Source organism: Gracilinanus agilis, chromosome 4 (genome assembly GCF_016433145.1).
Source record: "Gracilinanus agilis isolate LMUSP501 chromosome 4, AgileGrace, whole genome shotgun sequence".
Classification (NCBI taxonomy): Eukaryota; Metazoa; Chordata; class Mammalia; order Didelphimorphia; family Didelphidae; genus Gracilinanus; species Gracilinanus agilis.
In genome coordinates, this window is record NC_058133.1 from 31,722,906 (window position 1) to 31,745,850 (window position 22,945).

At 40.2% G+C, this 22,945-nt stretch overlaps 1 protein-coding gene across 1 annotated transcript in view; it reads right to left on the reverse strand.

Annotated features, from left to right (window-relative positions):
- Positions 1 to 22,945, reverse strand: part of LOC123245740 (cytochrome P450 4B1) — a 137,389-nt gene that overhangs the window by 77,465 nt on the left and 36,979 nt on the right. The window contains exon 5 of the mRNA XM_044674743.1: positions 3,102 to 3,226. Within this exon, the coding sequence (XP_044530678.1) occupies positions 3,102 to 3,226 (125 nt within the window). The remainder of the gene's footprint in view (positions 1 to 3,101; positions 3,227 to 22,945) is intronic.

Below are 22,945 nucleotides of genomic sequence, written 5' to 3' on the forward strand. Positions count from 1 at the left end.
GGAAGGAAGGAAGGAAGGAAGGAAGGAAGGAAGGAAGGAAGGAAGGAAGGAAGGAAGGAAGGAAGGAAGGAAGGAAACAAAGAAACAAAGAAACAAAGAAACAAAGAAATCAGCAGGTGGGTTAAGTCATGAACAGCCTGGATGTAGGAGTCTTAATCCATGATGGGAGAGACAGAAGAGAGAGAGGATTATGACGGGAGAGACAGAAGAGAGAGAGGATAAAGGCTCCAATTTCACTCTAAAGATGCAATGTCTCCAAAATGAGCTCCCTCCACACATGGAATCTTCTGCACTCTTGCCCACTGTCTCTTCCTTCCCTCCTAGCTCTGATGAAGCAGAGATAACAATCACCTTCCTCAAGCCTCAACCCATCAGTCTTGAACTAAACAAAGCCAAGGGCAGATCCCTAGAGCATTTCACCACAGACCTCTGTAATGTGCTGCAGACAGTACACAGCCCCATGGAAAAGAGTCTATTCAGTACAGACTAATTGCAAGAAGGGGAGTCAACAGTAGTTGGTGACTATCTTTGGATGTGAGAGAGGAAAGAGACAAGACTAACAGCAACAATTCATGTATTAATGCCTAATTGCCTCATCACTATCTTTTGAGGACCAGCTACTCAATTGGTTCTTGAGGCTCTCAACTAAGGGAGTGGAAAGTCCCAGCTTGGGATTCCAAGTTCTGGCTCTGACACCAACTAGGTATGACTCCAAATAAGTCATTGAACCTTTCTGTGCCTCAGTTTCCTCATCTTTTAAAATGAGAAGGTTGGACTATATGAACTCTAAGGTATCTTCCAACATGAAATCTTTGCTCTTATGATAAACTGGCATTTCCTGTATCCTCCAGCACTGAGCTCTAGAATTATCTCTTCTCTCCTTCTCTCTGTCTTTCTCTGTCTCTGTCTCTATATCTTTTTCTCCCTCCCTCCCTCCCTCCCTCCTCTCTTTAGTTCTATCCACCTCTCTATGCCCCTATCTTTTTCTGTCTCTCTCTTCCTCCTTCTGCCTTTCTACCTCTGTCTCCCTCTCTCTATTTTTATCTCTAAGTATCTGCCTCTCTCTCTCTCTCTCTCTTTCTCTCTCTCTCTCTCTCTCTCTCTCTCTCTATCTCTATCTCTATCTCTATCTATCTATCTATCTATCTATCTATCTATCTATCTCTATCTCTATCTCCATTGACTCTTCTCCCTATACCTTGTTGCTATTTAGTCGTTCAGTTGTGTCTGACTCTTTGTAACCCTATGGACCATGATGTCTGGGGTTTTCTTGACAAAGATACTAGAATGGTTAGCCATTTCCTTCTCTAGTGGATTAAGGCAAACAGAGGTTAAGTGATTTGCCCAGGGTCACACAGTTGGTAAGTGTGTGAGGTTTCATTTGAACTCAGACATTTCTGACTCCAAGCTCAGTGCTTTATCCACTGAGCCTTCTAACTGTCCCATATATTTAGAAGCAAGCTAGAATCCCTGTCATAAAAAAAAACCTTTCCCTCAGTCCTGCCATTTCTTAAATCTGTCTTCCCATCTCTCTCTACCCCTTCACTTCCAAAATGAAAATAATCATCTACACTCTCTTCTCCTTCTTTCCCCCCATCTACAATCTGCAGATATGGTTCTGCCCAGAACTCTCCTGAAAAGACATTCTCAAAGATAACTAGCGAATCCATTCCATTCTCTTTTTTAAGACCTCATTTCTTCAGACCTTTCTACAGCGACTGATCCCACCTCCACTCTCCTCTGTTGGTTTCAGAGACACTACACTCTCCTGGTTCTCTTCCTTTCCCTCTAATTACTCACTCATTCAACAAGCATCGTTCAGTGTTTCCTACATTCTATGTACTGTGCTGGTGCTAGAGAAATAAAGGCAACAATGAAATGATCTCTGCTCTCACGGAGCTTATTATTATTGCTGTATCTTCCTCCAGATCCCTTGATGTGAGTTTTCCTTGCCTTCTCTCCTCTCCACTCTCTCCCTTTGCTAGCTCATTCAGCTTGCCCCATGCCCCCTCTATAAACTCATATCATCCCCCCCCCCAACCCTTGCCTCTTCAGGCTACATATTATGACATGATATTAGACAATACTTGAATCTGAAATCCTTGGGCTAATCTGAATGAGAAATCCTTATCAGTCTTTCCCTAACTATCCATTACAAAATACCCCACACTAAATCCCTTGTCCCCCGTGCCAAAGGCCCAACCCATTTCTGAAGGGAAAGTAAGTTAAAATTCAGAGAGGAGTTCTATTCTGCCTGCAAATAGAATTGGTGACAGACTAGGACCAGGGATCCCTTGAATAATATACTCAAGATCATTATGCTCCTCTCTCCTTATCCATTGCTTGTATAAAGATCAGACAACACTGGTGTTTTCTTCACCCTCACATCCACTCGGTTAACAAGGACACTCTCTTCTCCTATTTAAGGAAAATTCTCTAGCCTGCCTGCTAGATTGTGAGCTTTTGAGAAATAAGGTTTTTTGTTAAATGAATGCATGAGTTAAATGTGAGTATGCTAGGATGTGACAAGCTATTAAAGCTTAAAACAGTGCTACTACTTTGGGGACACCTTGAATATCAAGACCCTATTTCTAACCCTATGTCTATAGGAGAAGAAATGAGCTACTCTGCTCTATCAACACATTCTTACTCAGCCCCAACTTCACCAGCATTTTCATGACCCGGGGACAGGAAGATGGATATGGCTGTCCAAGGATAGGGATCAGCTTGGAGTCAGGTTTCACAGTTTCCGATGGAGATCAGTTCTGTGATGGGGATCAAGGTTCAGTCTTGGGACCAGGGTCAGTGTTCAGAATGTGACCATGGTTAGAGCCAAGGCTCTGATTGGGATCAGGACTTGGTCTGTGTCTATGGTTAAGACTCAGTCTTGGACCAGGGTTACAGTTCATTCTGGAGCCACAGTGAGGACTCAGTCTAGACTAAGGTCAAGTCTAGTCTGGGATAAAGATAACGGATTAGTCTGGAACTCTGATGAGGGCTCAGTCCGGGAGTAGGGTCAAGACTCAGAATACCTGGCATCATTATTAACTAATTTGCTGACTCCTCAGTAAGGATAGTCCTTCCAAGGTACCTCTACCAACCTCTCCATTTGGCAGTTGCTCTGATGGCCTATGGCACATTTCATGAGGGAGTCCAAGGTCATTAGGCTGACATACTCAAAGATCTCCAGGCTCAAGTCCTGGGCACTGAGATTCCCCCATTTATCCTAGAGTAGAAAAAGAATGATAATCCTAATCAAAGTCCCCTCTCTCTTCCAGGGAGCCCCTCAGTCATCCAGGAAGCCAATAATCATTTATTAAGCTCCTACAATGTGCCATTCACTGCACTAAGTAAATTCTAGGCTTACAAAGAAAGGCAGAAAGCAGTCTTTACTTTCAAGGAGTTCAGTCTCATGGGAAAAGGCAGGATACATCTGAGAGTCAGGTTTGGAAGGTTCACAGGCTGGTTTTCCCTGAACATAATGGGAGCTAGCCATGAGTGGTGGTTGGGCTCAGATGGGAATTGTTGGTACTTCCAACCTAGTCAGCTTCAGAGAGCCTTAGGAGTAAATGTCTTAGCTCTGGGATTTAGCAGTTCTAACTACTCTGCAGTGGCTTTATTTCACTACATTTCTCTTCAACACTAAAGAAGCCCTTGGAGGAGTACTAGCCACTGGTTCAGAATGGACTAAGGAGGAAAAAGAGACATCTAGGTCAAGGTGGGGAAAGCCTGGTGACTGCCAGAAACATTCTTCATTACCACAAGACAAGATTCAATGACCTAGTGAGTGACCAAGGTTACATTTGTTTGTATGTCTTCCACATACAGTCAACAAATCTTGGATTACAGAATGGACACCTCTAGAAGAGCTAAGAAGCTGAGGGTGTCTAAATGGTACCTAAATACCTAAAAAGGCAATAAACTGGATAGAGGGTTTGGTGTAGAGAAAGTTGAACTTGTAATAAGGAAAAATGAGGTTCAGATCCCCACCTCTAACACCTAATCAATGTGTCTTCTAGGCAAATTAGTCCTTTCACCTCCCTAAGACTCCATTTTCTCTTCTGTATCATGAGGTATAATGGCCCCTACCTCATGCAACTGTTATGAAGATCAAAAGAGACGCTTTGGGTGAAGCATTTACTTTTAAGAGCCTCAAAAATATCAGAGAATTTTAGTCTTTTAGACTTTAGCCTGATGAGTTTAATAATCCTTCAGATCAAGTCACAGAATTTGAGCTAAGTGGAATCCCAAGTTATCTGGTCCAAACCACAGGGAGGACTCTAGAGAGCCCCTCTGTAATATCATCAATCAAGGATTGTCCATCATTTGCTTGAAAACCTCCAGGGAGGGGGAACCCCATCAGTGCCTGAAGCAATCTTCACCACTGAGGCTGAGAAGTTCCTGAAATCCAGATTAAATCTGCCTGTTTTCCATTTCCCCTCACTGACCCTGGTTCTTCTCTATGGAACCATGAAGAGCAAGTCTAATCTTTCTTCCACATGACAACCCTTTGGGGGCAGGTGAGGTAGCTCAGTGGATAGAAATCCAGGTCTTAAATCAAAAGGACCTAAGTTCAAATCTGGCCTCAGACACTTCCTAATTGTGTGACCCTGAACAAGTCATTTAACTCCCATTATCTAGCCCTTTCCACTCTCTTACTTTACAACCATTTATTTAGTATCAGTTCTAAGACAGAAGTTAAGGGTTTTAAAAAAATTAAAAATAACAGTCGTCTGATACTTGAAGGCAGCTATCCTGCCCCCACCCTAGGTTTTCTCATCTACAAACTCAACACCCACCTCCTTCAACTAATCCTTCTGTGACATAGCTTCCAGTTTTCTTACCAGTCTGGCTTTTATTCTCTTGGACACTGTTCAGCTTATTCATGTGCTCGCCAAAATGCACTGCCTAAAACTGAACACCATATTTCTGACATTTTTGGCCCAGGCAGAGAGGATGTCAGGGCTGTGGCCTATTGATTTATATTGAACCTCATGTCCACTGAGATAATATTTGAGAACACTCTTATCACAGTGCCTGGCATGTGGTAGGCAATTAATAAAAACTTATTTCCTTTTCTTCCTTCCTTTCTTCCCTCCTCCCTCCCTTTTTTCCTTCCTTCCGTCCTTCTTTTTTCCCTTCCCTTCTTCTTTCCTTCCTTCCTTTGCAAAGAGTTTTACTTTTGACATTAACTGTTTTCTAATCTTCTTCTTTCTGGGTCTCTGCAGTTAGGCAATAGACATATAATTGGTCTCCTCGCCTCCAGGCTCTCTTCTCTCCAGTCCATCCTTCATACAGCTACCAAGCTGATATTCCTAAACTATAATTTGGAACAAATCAAATCCCTGCTCCAGAAGCTTCAGAGGCTCCCCATAGCTTCTAGGATAAAATGCCAGCTCCTCTGTTTAGTGTTTAAGGCCCTTCCCAAAGGAGAGCCACCCTATACCTTTCCAAGATGATTGAGTATTTCTCTCCCTCCTAGTTTCCCTTCTCTGTCAATATGTTGTAACCCTCCCCACAGTAAAATGTAAACTTCTTGAGGATAGGTACTCACTTTTACATTTGTATCTCCAGGACCCAGCAGAGATCGGGCACATGGAAAACATTTAATAAAGACCTGTTAACTGATTGTATCCTCAATTTTTTAAACCCAAGTGTAGACTTTATATTTGCCCATATTATTTATGACAAAAAATGTTATCTACCTCCATTGGAATGAAAATGCAAATCAAAGCATATTCTTCTTTAGTTTATTTGGCTTTTTATTTGAGGGTTTTGATTTTATATGAAGGGCCTCTCCTTAAAATAATAAACAGTATTTATTTAAAACTATCAGCAAGTGTCATCTGCAATGGGGTTAAGAAAGAAACCTTCCCAATAAGATCAAGAGTGTCGCAAGGATGTCCATTTTCACCACGATAATTTAATATTGTTCTGAAAATGCTAGCAGTAGCAATTAGAGAAGAAAAAGAAATTGTATTATTAGAATTTGGGGGGTTCTTTGGGGTTCATTTGAGCCTTAAATATTTAGATATATGACATAAACTTCCTGTGGACGTTCAGGTAACTTTGAAACTACATTTCCTATGATTCAATGGGTTTCTTGTCTTACATGGTGGCGTGAGCCAATGTAAAGTGTAGTTTAAATAGAAAGAACTTGATTGTGCTCTTTCCTACAAAACAGCCAGGTGGGCAGGAGGTAATGGGGGGCAATTTGAATTAGATCTTAGCAGGTGCATGGTCTTTCTTAAATTTACCAATATGGCTTTAAATAAAATATTAATACTTTTATCTACATCTATATCAATTTTTATTTATAATAAAATTGAAGCGATCAAAGTAAGCAATGAAGAAACTAAACTATTACTCTTTACAAATGATATAATGGTATACTTGGAGAATCTTAGAAAATCAACTAAAAAGCCAGTAGAACTAATTAATAATTTTAGAAGAGTTGCAGGATACAAAATAAACCCACATAAATCATTAGCATTTCCATATATTTCCAACAAAAAACCAGCAGCAAGAGTTAGAAAGAGAAACTCCATTTAAAATCACTCTAGAGGCTCTAGACAATATAAAACACTTAGGAATCTATCTGCCAAGACAAACTCAGGACTTTCCAGTTTGTTGAGGTCTTTCCAGCTTGTATGGAAATCAAGCAGTTTATCATTAATAAGTACATGAAAAAGTATTCTAAATCCCTCCTGTTTAGAGAAATGCTAGGTACCACCTCACTTCTAGCAGGTTGGTCAATATGGCAGAAAAGGAAAGTGATCAGTGTTGGAGGTGATGTGACAATTGGGACACTAATACACTGCTGGTGGATTTGTGAATTGGCCAAACTATTCTAGAGGGCAATTTGGAACTATGTGCAAAGGGCTTTAAAAGACTGCCTACCCTTTGGCCCAGCCATACCACTGCTGGGTGTGTAGCCCAAAGAGATAATAAGGAAAAAAGACTTGTTCAAAAATATTCATAGCTGTGCTCTTTATGGTGGCAAAAAAAAAAAAAATGGAAAACGAGGGTATGCCCTTCAATTGGGGAATGGCTGAATAAATTGTGGTATCTGGTTTTTTCCGGGTTAAAATGGCGGCAGAGTTTAAAGCAGCTCTTAACCTCTCCTGACCGAAACACACAAAACTCCTCAAGGGGACATAAAAACAAGTCCAGACGAACGGAGGAACCCCACAACAGGGTGCAGCGTGGAAGGTACGTGGAATCGGGACATTTCCATGCTATAAAGGGGTGAAACAGCTCTCACTAAATCACGGGCTGAGCAACCACGCCACCCCCTCCAAACACACCACCTATAGCGCCGAAGCCAGTTAAAATGAAATAGAGCAAGTTTGGGGCACCCATCGAGTCATTGGCAGCTCCAGGGCCTGTTCCTGAGAGCAGCAAGATTTGGGACCCCAATAAGCCAAAGAACGCACGCGAAATCTGAGCACGGGAGCAGAGCGCAGGAGCGGCGGAGGCGTGGGTGGAGGCAGACACAGCCACGAGCTAAAGCTCTGAAACCCTGAGTGGGGAACCACCGTAGGCGGGTATAGGACTGTGGAAGCAGCGCCCTGAGATCTCAAGGATCCAAAATGGAATTACATGATGACAGGGTGGCATTATTGATAGCCGTGAAAACCTGTGCTGACACACAAGACACCTGGGCAAAATCCGAGGGAACTAAACAGCATACCCATGAAACTCCCTCCCATTTTATGGACAGATTCATTGAGGTTGCAGAAATATATTTGGGCCTTGATTTAGGCATGGAAGGGGATATTAAACATATACGTAGACAATTTGTAAAAAATTCCTGCCAAGAAGTCAAAGACTATTTTAAAACTAACTGCCCAACCTGGGAAACTATGAACCTTGGGTAATTGAGGAAAGTAGCATCCTATGTTTTTAGGGGCCAAGCACAAGAACATGGGGATGATACTGACTCAATGGATACTTTAAAAGCAGAAATCAAAATGCTAAAAGAAAAACTAAAAAATAAAGGAGAGACTATAGCCCCTCTCCAAGAATCTAACAATCAACCCACTTTCTGTTATTTCTGTATGAATAAGAGCCATACAATGATGACTTGTAGGAATTTATTAACGTTTTTCAGAAATAATACTCAGCCAACAGATAACTATAGGAATAACAACAGGAACAGGAATAACAATAATAATGATGATGATTCCAGGAATAGCAATTTTAGGCATGATAGAAATGCTAGAAATAAATCTCGGGATGATGATAACTCATACCAAATGACCCCACAACAGTATATCTTAAGTGGAGCTTGCCCCGAAACTAATCAGGGTGCTAATGCCCCTCGGCGGGGTGGGGGACATGGAGCCCAAGCATCTTTATGAAAGTGTGTGTGGGGGGGGGAGGCTTTGGAATCAAAAAGGGAAATCTTTGACTTTCCAGAACCTGATGTTCTAATGCCTATTATCCTCATACACTGCCCCCCAAATAATAAGGAACCTCATGTAACCCTAAAAGTGGGAAATTAGCACATTGAAAATATTCAAAAATTGAGTGATCCTACCATTAAAAAACACTTAAGAGCAATCTTAGGAGCAACAGGTTTTTGTAGACAGTGGATCCCTTGCTGTGGGGAAATTACTAAACCCCTTATAGCACTAACAAAAGATTTAGTCCCTGAACCACTTAAATTAGAGCCAGAGCACAAGTTAGCTCTATCGAATTTAAAACAAGCTATCCTGTCTGCTCCTGCTCTAGGCATCCCAGATTATAACAAGCCATTTACTTTATATTTACATGAGCGTAGAGGAGTAGCTTCAGGTGTTTTAACCCAAACTTTGGGACCTTACCAGTGTCCAATTGCTTATTATTCAGCTCAGCTAGACCCAATAGCTGCAGGTGCACCACCATGTCTTAGAGGCGTAGCTGCCACGGCTCTGTTAGTGACAAAAACTGTTGATCTAGTATTGGGATGCCCATTAACAATTATGTGCCCACATGAAGTGGAAGCGTTACTGCTAAGACATAGAAAACGGGCATTTTCTGATCAGAGAATTACAAGGTATGAAATAACCTTGCTAAATAATGAAAATATTACTTTAAAACATTGTACAACTCTTAATCCTGCCACCTTGCTTCCTGATTTACCAGTTTCAGAAGAACCTTTACATAATTGTGAAACACTAGTGTCCATGGCTGAAAAGCCTTGAGACCATCTCCTGGACACTCCTTTAGAAAATCCTGGTCTAGTTTTATTTACTAATGGTTCTTCCTTTATGAGGGATTGCATACGCTACACTGGAACTGCTGTAGTCACAGAATTTAACACTGTATGGTCAGCTTCACTGCCCTCAAATCTAAGTGATCAAGCCGCGGAACTCATAGCCCTAAAACATGCATGTATAATTGCCAAAGATAAAAAGGCAACAATTTATACACATTCCAGATATGCTTTTGGAATTTGCCATTCAATGGGTATGTTATGGCTTCAGAGAGGATTTTTAACCTCAGCTGGAAAATCTATAGCTAATGCAAAAATTATTAATGAAGTTCTTTCTGCTCTCCAGTTACCAAAAGCCCTAGCTGTAGTTCACTGCTCTGCCCATACAGGTGGCACTGACCCTGTCTCTAGGGGAAATGACCAGGCAGATATTGCTGCAAAGCTAGCAGCTATAGAAGGGCCTGAATTAATTTTAACATTAACAACCACTGATGACTCAAATTTATCACTTTCCTATGATGAGAAGGAAGTAACAAAATGGAAGCAGAAATTTAAAGCTAAACAGATAAATGGAGTATGGGTGTCCTCTGAAGGAAAACCCCTGCTCCCTAGACACTTTTATCACCAAATTTGCCAATCTATTCATAAAAATGGTCGTTTTGGTACCCAGGAAGTGACGAAAGACACTATTTCTTTAAGTATGTTGGTAACTTCCTGTTGAAAAAGTTCCTGCTTTGAACTTGGTGCTGAAGGATCTCTGAGGAGACCTCAGGCAGCTTCCACTCTGTACTGTCACGTGGGTAAGTTAGGCTGACTTCCTTGGCCTACCTAGGCCACTTCCAAACTCTGCTTTAAGTAGGCACTAGCCTATCTGGTTGCTAGGCCTTGTGGCTTGTAGCTTCATTTATTTAGTCTTTTAACCTTCTCTCTCCGTCCAGGCCTCTGCAGGCCTGGACTAGCCTCTCCCTCTCTCTATTTCCCTACCCTTTACTTTCCTAATTGTAAATAAACTACGTTAAACTGGATCCTGACTTGGGTCTAATTTAATTACGGAATCAATCTGAATTATTGATTCCTGGGGGCCACACTTTAAATATATATCTATAAAATACCTAAAATCTCCTTTAACAAGGTAAGGGTTTAAAAAAAAAGAAATGGAGGATATAGTATCTGAGGTGCAGAGAGAAAGCTAATTCAGTTAGATCACTGAATATGGAAGAGGAAGTTATATAAGATGAGGATGGAAAGAGATTTCATTACTTTGCCGTTAAATCAAAGGAAACTATTTCCATAGCATTGCCTTAATTAAGCAGTCTGGTTACTTGATAAGAAAAGAAAGTAAGTCCTGGAGTAAGGAAAACCTGAGTTCCAATTCTACCTCAGATAGGAAGCTGTGTGAACCTAAGCAAGTCACTTAACCTGTCTGCTTCAGTTGCCCCATCTATAAAATAGAGATCACAATACCACTTTGCAGTGTTGATGTGAGAATCAATGAGATATTTGTAAAACACTTAGCACAATGCCTGGCACATAGTGGGAGCTTTAGAATGCTTATTCCCTTCCCTTCTTCTGAAGTTCTAGGCTTGTTCTCCAATTTTCCAAAATCATCCCAAAATGAAACTCTCCTGAGTCAAATCCAAAAATATGAGATCATCTCCCTACTATGAAGGTTAACAGTAAGGAAAAAGGCTAGAAACTAAAGGAGCAGCTAGGTGGCTCCATAGATAGAGAACCAGACCTGGAGACAGGAAGTCCTGGGTTCAAATATAACCTCAGATACTTCCTAGCTGTGTGACCCTAGTTAAGTCACTTACCTGTAATAACCTAGCCATTATGGTTCTGTCTTGAAATCAATACTTAGTAGGTACAAAGGTTTAAGGTAAGGGTTTAAAAGAAAAAGAAAAGAACTTAAAACAGAACAAGAGATACAGGAAGCCCAGACATCCTCCCCAAGATAAATATGTCTCTGTGTGTCCATGAAAATGTTTATCTGTACCTAAAATTTCATCTATATCTTGTCTCTATGTGTCCATGGCTGTTCTATATTCCTAGTCAAATAAGTGCCTTGAATCAAAGAAGGACTGGATGAGAGAGTATACCTGGTACCCCAAAGTCTATACCCAATATAGAAGCTCAGAGATCAGCCTCATCTAACTTATCTGAGAATATCAGCTTCCCTTCCAAAGGATGGTCTGACAGTATGGCACCTTTACCCATCAGCCTATGTGTGGGAGACTGTGAGCTCCCCCAATGGGAAGGCATCCTTCATTTCTTCATTCAGCTTTCATTTTCTGAGCTCCTAGGGTCCTAGGCTGAGGGAAGAAAGGTATGCCAATCCAGGGGTCACATAGCTAGGATGTGCCTGAGGTTAGATTTGAACCCAAGACCTTCCATCTCCAGCCCTAGCTCTCTATCCACTGATACCTAGCTGCCCCAGAAGGTTAGGGTTTTAATTTAAAAGAATAAAATGTTTCAAAAGAAGGTCTTAGGAACTCTTATCAACACAATGACCAAACATAATTCCTTGATGAGATACTATTTACTTTCTGATGAAGAGGTGATGGATTCAAGGTACAAACTGAAATTTTTTTGTATGTGGCCAATACAAGAGTTTGGTTTTTCTTGACTACATATGTATTTGTAACGGGATCTTGCTTTTCTTTCTTTCTTAAGAGAATGGTCAGAGAAAGAAAGGTGGAGGGAAGAAAAGGCAGATTTTTTTTGAAAAAATTAATTTTAGGAAATGATGGCATCTAATTCTAAAATTCTATGACTTTTTAAGAGTCTGGATAAGTAACTTGACCTAGGTAAAACTCAACTGTCTTATCTATAAAATGGGAATAATGATTTCTGCCCTGATAATTTCATGAGCATTCTCATGATCATCAAATGAAATGCCATCTGCAACAGGACTTTGTAAACCAGAAAGTTTAAGAGTCGTATGAATTTGAGTCACTTGTGGTAGGATATTCTTTGAATACAGTCCAGAGACTAACCAGCTAGTCTCTTAAAACTAGCAGTTTTAAGCTAGTTTGTTTGAGTTTGATCCTTAGCATGACATTATTCTTAGAAGGTTGGTCTTAGAGAGAGGAGGACTACCTAGATTTGGGTCCTTCTACCACATCCTGGCTGAATGACCCTGGAGAAGTCACTTGATTTCTCAAGGGCTACAGGCAATTTTCTAAATCTAGAGGTTGTAGAGAAAAATACTGATCTTCCCTAGGAGAAGGAAGTCCACACTGAGAGCTCTCTACACTGTTGGAATCATGCATCTAGTAAAAGCAAAAAAATATATATCTCCTGAATCCTTTCCTGCTGGCCTCAAACCTCCAACCTGAGACCAAAGTGCTCTGGCAACTTGTTTCCAAATACCTAAAGGTGATCATCTGGCAGTTAGAGTCTATCTGCTGAATATCCAATCAATCCCTTTGGCACCAGACAACCTGGCAGTTCATGGTACCTTATCAAAAGTATCAGGAATCAATTTTGAACCTTCATTTTCCTCCTATCTGGTTTATCTATATTTTTATTTTTACATCCTTGACAGAACTACTCTCACTGGCTCAGAAAACAAAATGGCCAATCTGAAGTCATTCTCGACCATAGTAGTTTGGTGGGGTTCATGGCAAAAGAATGGGGCTCAGCCCAGTTAAGTAGGAACCACCTGGTGACAGTGAAGGGTGCCTTTGCTTCCGTGATTTGGGAGCTGGTTGTGAGATTTGAAGAGTATTTAGATGACCACCTAAGCCAAAAATACTTTCATGATTCATTCCTTCTGGATGAACATTACCCTTTAAAAGCTTTGCTTTGAAAAGGTCACTCCATCCCTTGGGAGGGGGTTTAACAAATATTTATTAAATAACTAGAAGAGTTAAATGTTTGGAACTGAGAAAGTTCCAAAGGAGGAGAGAGGGAAGAAAACAAAAGAAAGCTATACAGCCTGTGCCCATATGACTCTCAGTGTTCTGATGGGAAAGATAAGATAATCACCCACAGAGCCTCAGAACAAAGGATGATGAGGTCAGAACCAGACAGAGTGCAAACAATGAGCTCTAAAAATTTGGAGGAGGGGAAAATTGACATCTCACCAAGAAGACAAGATTCAGGAGAGATTTGACTGTTCCCTTCAAACTTTAGAAGGCTCTTATTCAGAAGACCTAGATGTATTCTGTGTGACCCCACAGGGACAACTAGAACCTTTAATTACCAAAATAGTCTTTTTCTGGTCCATTGTCTGATCAAACATTCTAACAGTGAGAGTTAGCCAACAATAATATATAACTATATAATTTTCATAAAATCCAATGGTTCTAGTCCTCTCTGGACATTCCATACACCCTAGAGAGAAACATGAATGCATGTGCAAAGGAGTAGGGGAGCATAGGAGCCCAAAAGGAACACGAGGAGTCCCCTAATTCAACTCCTTCATTTCGCAGATAAGAGAACTGAGGCATAAAGAGACAGAGTGCCTTGCCCGAGGTGACAAAGGCTGTGAGGATAGAAAGTAAAATTTGAGTACAATCTTGTCACCTACCTGTCTCATGTAGGATTTGAATGCAGACCAGTGTTCTTTCCACTGAGCCTGTAAGTCAGCAATAGGAAGGGGCAGACCTTCCTTTCAGGACAGGAATTCTTTCTATGGACTTTCATTGACTTATAGTGGGGACCTAGAATGCCTTTAGAGATATTTGTCTGGACATACAGCAGCATCATAGAATGTGCAGCTTTCTGGGCCTTTGCTAAATTGAACTTACCAAAATTTACTAGGTTAAATAAAATAACTAAACCTTACTAGTGGTAATAATTGAAAACTTTCTGTTATAATGACAGGACTCCACTATGGAGCCACTTAGGCAAAGAGAACCTGATGGTCATAAAAAGCATATAGACCAAGACAGACAGAATTGGTGCTTCTTCCATCATTCTGACCTATCTTTCTCCTGAATCAGACAAATGATGCTTGAGGCTTCTAATTGTAGAAAACTCTTGACCAGCAGCAATGGTCTCTGAGCAATTTTTCTGCTGCTGCCTTAGCGAGTTAACTTAGATGTTCTCCCAGTTTCTGGCCCCAGTTAACTACCTCTACCTGAACCTCACCTAAGCTTGTTATCAATAATGGACCTCAAAATTTCTCCAGCCCATCTGGCTCTGATTAGAAATGCTCCCTCCCACATCTGGCACTGTTATCTGTTCTCAACCAAAGGTATATAATTAAGATATATAATTTTGCTACTTGAACTCCAATTTTGAGTGTGTTCCTGACACCTCTCTCTCTCCCTCAAGCTGATTGAGTTCCTTGTATCTGTGGGGATGAGCCTCTTGTCTGTTTATATTACCATATAGTATATGTATTTTTGTGTCTTTCTTTTTTGGCCTGATTGCTGTGCCATCTAATAACAAAGGTCTTACTTATATCAGCTTCCCACTGACCAATTTCTTATAAATTCCCAAATTCAGATCTTTGCTTTAATCTGAACAGTGAGGCTAAATAAAGCTGTGTGATCACAGGCAAGTTTCTTAGTCTGACTCAGTCTTTCTATCCGTGAAATAGATAATAGCCCTTATCCCATAGGCTTATTTTTTCCATATCAAATGAAATAATATATGTGAAAATGCTTTGCAAACTTTTAAGAGATATAGAAAGACATAGCTGTTGTGGTTGTGATGATTCAAATTTTGTAAAATGCCATTCATAATAAAAATGATATTGACACTGTAATCCTTTGATCTAGGGATTAAACCAATGTAAATCAATCACTACAACAAGGAGAACTAAAGAACTTTAAATCTTAGTTAGTTGGTATGATAATGAGATTAAATCTACCTTGCCCATTCTTAAATCTAATCACCAAAAGTGTAAACAACTCCACTTAATTCTCAAGTGGGGAGGTCTATGACCCACTTGTGCAAAAATAGGTGACGAATCAGAATTGACTGACTGCCCCCTAGGTAGTCCTAAGAAAAGCTTCTGTTGTAATTGGACACATAAATTAAGAGGAAGGCACAGGAAGTGACTAAAGAAATGGCCTGGATAAATTAAGAGAACTTCCAGGGCTCGGCCCTTTTGACTCTTTCTGTTCATGTCTTGGACCTGAAGGAGCTCTTCTCGTTCGGGAACTGGACCTGGAGGAGTGCTGGACCTGGGACTCTGAGACCTTGGTGAGACTGTTCTTAAGCCTCTCCCTTAGAATTACTCGTGGGAATTTTGGGAAGATAGTGGCATAGAAACAGCAAGGCTCCAGACCTCCGTAAAGCCCTTCACCATCAATCAAGGACAAAGGGCTCCAAAGGAATCGAAAACCAAATCTGACAACACAACAGAGCTGGGGAATCCTCCAGCTGAACTCAACTTAAAAGGTATATGGAAAAAAAGGAGAAAAAAAGCCTGAATTCTTGGAACTCTCTGGGTAGAAGGGGAAAGAAAGGAAAATCCCAGATCCCCTCCTCCACCTAATGTGCTAAGTCTCCAGTGGATCCTGGAATCTCTGGGTGGGCTGGGGCACTAGTCCGAGGGAGTGCCTCATTGGCACAGCTGTGTCAAACTCAAGGCTCTGATCACAGACAGCAGGGAGGCTGCTGGGGGGGGGACTCAAAGAGGGTGAAATACCCTCCATCTTGTGCTGCCCCACCTTTCTCTCGAGGTTTTGACCTCAGGGCACTTGGAGCTGTGTAGATCAACCCCACCTGGCTTAATCCTATCAGTACAACAGACAAGAAGTCTTCATAGGGCAGGGAAGCTCCAACACCCCTCCCCAACAAACTACAGGGAAAGTAGCCAAATTCACTTCTTTAGCTTTTACAACCAGATGGGGAAAACCTGGCCTCAGGTCCCACTAACCTAATTAATCAACAAAACAGAGAAGAAACCCTCCCAGGGCTGAAAATCCCAAACCCACAGATTTAAAAAAAAAATGATCAGAGGATCAAGATTACAGCCAATTACAGGGGAGAAAGAAGGAAAAAATATGAGTAAACAACAGAAAAAGAAAAAAGAAATCACAATCAACAGCTTCTATCCAGAAATTGAATAAAGAGCAAATGGATCAGAAGAAGATAAAGGAACGCCAAGAAAAAAAACATAGAAACTTCAGTGAAATGGACACAGGCTTTGGAAGAACTTAAAATTCAATTAACTCAAGAACTCAAAATTCACATAACTCAAGAACTCAGAAAACAATCAACAGAGGCTGAAGATAATTGGGAAGAGGAAATACATAATCAAAAACAAGAAAATAATGTCTTAAAAGCCCAAATTGACCAGCTGAAAAATGAAGCAAAGAAGGTGAAAGATGATCTACAAAGAAAAGCAGACCAGGAGGAGAAGGATGAGCAAAAATCCAGGGATGAAATTCAGTCTTTAAAAATTAGAATTCAACAACTAGAAGCAAATGACTTTGCAAAACAGCAAGAATATATAAAACAAAATTTAAAAATTAAAAATTTGAGGAAAATATGAAACACCTCATTGACACAACCACAGATCTGGAAAACGGATCTCGAAGAGACAATCTAAGAATTATTGGTCTGCCAGAACATCATGACAAAAGAAAAAATTTGGACATAATCATATAGGAAATTATACAAGAGAACTGTCCTGACATTCTCAAACAAGGGGGGGAAATGGAAATTGAAAGAATCCATAGATCACCTCCTACATTTAATCCACAACTGACAACTGTTAAAATCATTATCTGGGATAAGATGGATGCCACCTTGACAGACAGGGATGGCAGTTGAGAGATTCGGAATGCTCCTAGATGCCGTGAAGCAGGGGCAAAAGTTGGTTGGCCCCACCCTATAAATACCCCCTAAGAACTATAATTGGAGTCTCGGAACTCAGAGCTGGGACTTGAGCAACCCTCTCTTGGAGGAGCAAGGGGGGGGGGGGGTGAAAGGTGAAGGGAGGTAGAAGAAGAAGAGGGTAGGCCTGAACCTGAACCTATAACCTGTGCTTAAACAAGAGAGAGCTAGTGATCCATCAATATTATTGGTAGTAGAACTGAGAGAATATACAGATCATCAATCAGCATCTACATCAATTCAGGTCAGAGTTAGTGAGAGGGTGAAGGCCTCAAGCCTCTACCAGCCTAGCAATCTCCAGTCCTGATCAACAATTACCTTAGTATCCAAACAATAGCAATAGGGTTCCCAAGCCCCAAACCTATTACCTCGTTATCCTTTCCCCATCAATAGTTATTACAGTGATTTAACAACAAGTACCTTCCTGAGTAGTTATTCTATCACAGCCCTTAGGAAGGGAGAATCAATACGCAGTCAGATACCAACATTTCCAAAGCCAATCAATAGCCTATTAACAATTAATCCAACCCCAGTTTGGGCCTAGTGAGGTTAATCATCTACCTAACCTCTCAAGAAGTCCCAACCTAGGCAACTGCTAGAAGGAAGCCACTGATAGGCTTAACCAAGCAAGCCTGTCAGAGAGAGAGAGAGAGAGAGAGAGAGAAGAGGGATACATCAATTCAATAGCTATTGTGAGAGGAGTGGGTGTTCCTCATTCACCAATTATAGCTGGCTTAGACCTTGCGCACCTGATCCCTCTTTCATCCATACTATCCCTAAGATCTACATACCAGCCATTCTCTAATATCTAGAAGGAAGATCTCTAGGGAGATAGTAGTAGTAATAGGAGGAGATACAAAGAAAGAAGAACAGATCATATATACCTCCTATACTCTTCATTCCTTTTTAAATACAACTTTCCAGGAATATTCTAGCCAAATTCAAAAACTACCAGACCAAGGAAAAAATATTATGAGCTGCTAAAAAGAAGACATACAGATATCAGGGAACCACAATTAGGATAACACAGATTCTGGCTGCATCTACATTGAAGGACCAGAAGGTATGGAACATAATATTCTGGAAAGCAAGAGAACTGGGTCTACAACCAAGAATCAACTATCCAGCAAAACTGACTATATTTTTGCAGGGGAAAATATGGTCATTCAATAAAAATGAGGACTTCCAAGCTTTCATAAAGAAAAAACTGGACTTAAACAGAGAGTTTGCTGCCCAAACACAGAACTCAAGAGAATCATCATAAGGTAATTAAGAGAGTGGGGGGGAGGGGAAAAATTAATCTTTCCTTTAAGGGACTCAATAAGTTCAACCAATTTGTAACCCTAGAAGATAAGAAGATATTGACAAATATTAAAAATTGTTATTACCGAAAGAGTAACTAGAAGAAGTTTACACAGAGGGAACAGTGACAAGATATATATATATATATATATATGCATATATGTATGTATGTATGCATATATGTATGTATGTATATATGTATATACACAAAACTAGAGGAGGGAAAGAAGGTAATATTAAGAAAAATGGGAAAACAAACAAAATGAAGTAAATTTATATTCCATAAAGAAGCTCATGGGGCCAACAGGGAAAAATAACAATACACTGGAAGGGCAAAGAGGTTGGAGAGAGAATATATTTAATACTTAAGTGCATTGAAATCAACTTAAAGAGGGAAGAACAATAAGATCCATTGGGGCAGAGAAGTGATTCGCACTATAGAGAAGTAGAAGGGAAAGAAAAGGACTGGTGGGGAGGGAAGTAACAATAGAAAGGAAGAGGGGGCTGTAGCTTAAAAAGATCCTAAAAAAGAATAAGAGGTGAATAATAAGGGAGAGGGAGAAAGGGAAGTACAATAAGGGAGGGGGTTAGGGGAACTGTTTAAAAACAAAATGCTGGTATAGAAGGAAATAGTGAAAGAAGAAAGGGCAGAACAAGGAGAGGGAATCAAAATGTTTGGGAATACACACTTGATAATTATAACTCTGAATGTGGATGGGATGGACTCGCCCATAAAATGGAAGCAAATAGCAGAGTGGATTAGAAACCAAAATCCTACCATATGTTGTCTACAAGAAACACACATGAGACAGGCAGACATACATAGAGTAAAAATGAAAGGATGGAGCAAAACCTATTGGGCTTCAAATGAGAAAAAGAAGGCAGGGGTTGCCATTTTGATCTCTGACAGAGCCAAAGTAAAAATAGATCTGGTTAAAAGAGATAGGGAAGGTAATTACATCCTAATAAAAGGCAGTATAAACAATGAAGAAATAGCAGTATGCAACATGTATGCACCAAACTACATAGCTTCCAGATTTCTAATGGAGAAGCGAGTGGAGCTCAAGGATGAAACAGATAGCAAAACTATACTAGTGGGGGACCTCAACCTTCCCCTATCAGATCTAGATAAATCAAACCAAAAAATAAATAAGAAAGAGATAAGAGAGGTGAATGAAACCCTAGAAAAATTAGAGTTAATAGATATATGGAGAAAAACAAATAGGGACAAAAAGGAATACACCTTCTTTTCAGCAGCACATGGAACATTCACAAAGATTGACCATGTTCTAGGGCATAGAAACATGGCAAACAAATGCAAAAAAACAGAAATAATAAATGCAACCTTATCAGATCATAATGCAATAAAAATAGTTATTAGTAAGAATACATGGAGAGGCAAACCAAAAACTAATTGGAAGTTAAATAATATGATTTTCCAAAATAGTTTAAGAATAAATCATAGAAACAATTAATAATTTCATTGAAGACAATGACAATGATGAGACTTCTTGCCAAAATCTATGGGATGCAGCCAAAGTAGTTCTTAAGGGGAAAATTTATATCACTGAGTGCATATATTAACAAATTAGGGAGGGCAGAGATTAATGAATTGGGCATGTAACTTAAAAAACTAGAAAGTGAACAAATTAAAAATCCCCAGATGAAAACTAAATTAGAAATACTAAAAATCAAAGGAGAAATTAATAAAATTGAAAGAAAAGAACTATTGAATTAATAAATAAGAATAGAAGTTGGTATTTTGAAAAAAAACAGATAAAATAGACAAAGTACTGGTAAATCTAATAAAAAAAGGAAAGAAGAAAAACAAATTAACAGTATCAAAGATGAAAAGGGAGACCTCACCTCTAATGAAGGGGAAATTAAGGCAATCATTAAAAACTATTTTGCCCAATTAAATGACAATAAATATAGCAATCCAGGCAAAATGGATGAATATTTACAAAAATATAAGTTGCCTGGATTAACAGCAGAAGAAATAGAATACTTAAATAATCCCATATCAGAAAAATAAATTGAACAAGCCATCAAAGAACTCCCTAAGAAAAAATCGCCAGGGCTTGATGGATTCACAAGTGAATTCTATCAAACTTTCAAAGAACAACTAATCCCAATACTACACAAATTCTTTGATTTAATAATCAAAAGAAGGAATCCTACCAAATTCCTTTTATGACACAAATATGGTACTGATTCCAAAGTCAGGTAGATCAAAAACAGAGAAAAAAAACTACGGACCAATCTCCCTAATGAACATAGATACAAAAATCTTAAATAGAATACTAGTGAAAAGGATCCAGCAAGTGATCAAGAGGGTTATCCATCATGATCAGGTGGGATTTATACCAGGAATGCAAGGATGGTTCAAGATTAGGAAAACCATCCAAATAATTGGCTATATCAATAAGCTAACAAACAAAAATCACATGATTATCTCAATAGATGCTGAAAAAACTGGAAAACAAGGGTATGCCCTTCAAGTAGGGAATGGTTGAACAAATGTGGTATATACTAGTGATGGAATACTGCTGTGATCAAAGAAATAATAAACTGGAGGAATTCCATGTGAACTGGAAAGACCTCCAGGAATTGATGCAGAATGAAAGGAGCAGAGCCAGAAGAACATTATACACAGATATTGATACACTGTGGTAAAATAGAATGTAACAGACTTCTGTACTAGCAGCAATGCAATGATCCAGGATAATTCTGAGGGATTTATGGAAAAGAAAGGCTCTGGTCAATTTCCCCCTGCTGGGGCTGGGGACACTACCTTCCTTTCCCTCCCTCTACCTTCCTCTCTCCTTTCTCCCTTCCTCCAATCCTCCTGCCTTCATCCCTTCACCCCCTCACACTGTCTAAAATCTTGCCATGGAAAAAGATAAACAGGTACAGGCAGAATCATCTCATAAAGCAGAAAGGGACAAAGGAGGGTAAAACCAGACTAAAGATATTGCAAATATTAATAATATGGAAATCAATGATACTTGTAAAACCCAGTTGAATTGGGTGTTGGCTACAGGAGGAGGGAGGGATGAGGGAAGGGAAAGAACATGAATTATGTAACCATGGAAAAATATTCTAAATTAATTTTTTTATTTAAAAACAGACTAAAGAAGATCTCTTGATAAGAGAGCTTAAGCAGGCAAAGTCATCTTCAGGACATTTAAGGAACAGAAACAGAAAAACATGGAAAAGAACTATAAAGAATATTGGAAGAAGCTTTTTTCCTCTGCTAAGGACACAGAACCACTATACTTGTACTCTAGTATGCTCTGAGATGCAACAATCCTGATATTCCATATTCTGTGTTCTAAGCTCCCTCCAAGCTCTAATATTCTCTGTTCTAAGCTCCTTCCCAACTCTAACATTATGTGTTCTAAGTCCCCTCCCAATTCTGACATTCCCTGTTCTAAGCTTCTTCCAAGCTCTGATATTCTCTGTTTTAAGCTCCCTCCTAGTTCTGACATTTTCTACTTGTTCTTTCAGTTCTAAAGCCATCTAACCAAAAACTATCTATTCTGTGTTCATAGACTTACAACTTGAAAAGCATCTTATAACTATCAGGTCCCACTTATTCCTGAGCAATAATCATCTTAACAACATCCCTAGTGTAGAATCATGCTTGAAGCCCTCCAGTGACAGGGATCTCACTCCCTCCCCAGGCAGCTCCTGCACTCTGGTCCAGCTTTCATGGTCAACTAGCCTGAATTACCATCTTTGAAACTTCTCCCATTGCTCTTAGTTCTGCCCCTGGGGCTCATCAGATCATGTTTGGCCCAAAGTTCCAGCCACAATAGATGTATAAGGCTACAATCCTATGACCTCCAAAGAGAACTACCCCAGGAGTCCTCCAATAACTCATTTCCTGTTTCCCCTGCCAGTGTCCACACCCACCCATCCACTCTCCTCTCTTCCTAATCCAGCTTTCCTCTTCTTCCCTTTGCCCCCAACTTCTCTTCCCCATAAACGAACTCATCCCCCACAGAAAGTTTTAGAACTGTGATTCAGGTGATTGAACTTTTATTACAAAGTATTTGTTGGTAAAGAGGCATATGGGGGACAGAGGACTGGTGGGTGAAGGGGACTGAGCTGACCCTGAACTAGGCTGGACGGGTTAGGGGCAGGGAGAGAAGGACAGCCTCCTTCCAGGCCAGCATCTTCAGATTCTTGTAAGCTTCAGGTGGATCCCATTCTTGGACCTGAGGACCACCCTAGGGAAGAACTGTGGAGGCTGAGTATCATCAGGTTCCAGGTGGAAGCGGAGCAAGGTCAGAGCCACAGCCACTTTCATCTCATTCATGGCAAACTGCTGCCCAATGCAATTCCTGGGGACATCAAGAGCCAATGAGAAGAGAAACAGAGTAGGGGAGCTCAGCAGAGATTCTGACCTTCAAGTTCTTCTAAAGCCTTCCTTCATACCCAACCCATGCTCTCAGCTCTGAATTCCCACCTTCCTCTCCTCTTTATCTGCTCCACCACTAACAGAAACCAGGCTGTCTCTGGATAGTATGTCTTTGTTCAGGCCACCCTTCACTCTATCTACCTGCATCTTCCCTATCCTGAGAGAGAGAGAGAGAGAGAGAGAGAGAGAGAGAGAGAGAGAGAGAGAGAGAGAGAGAG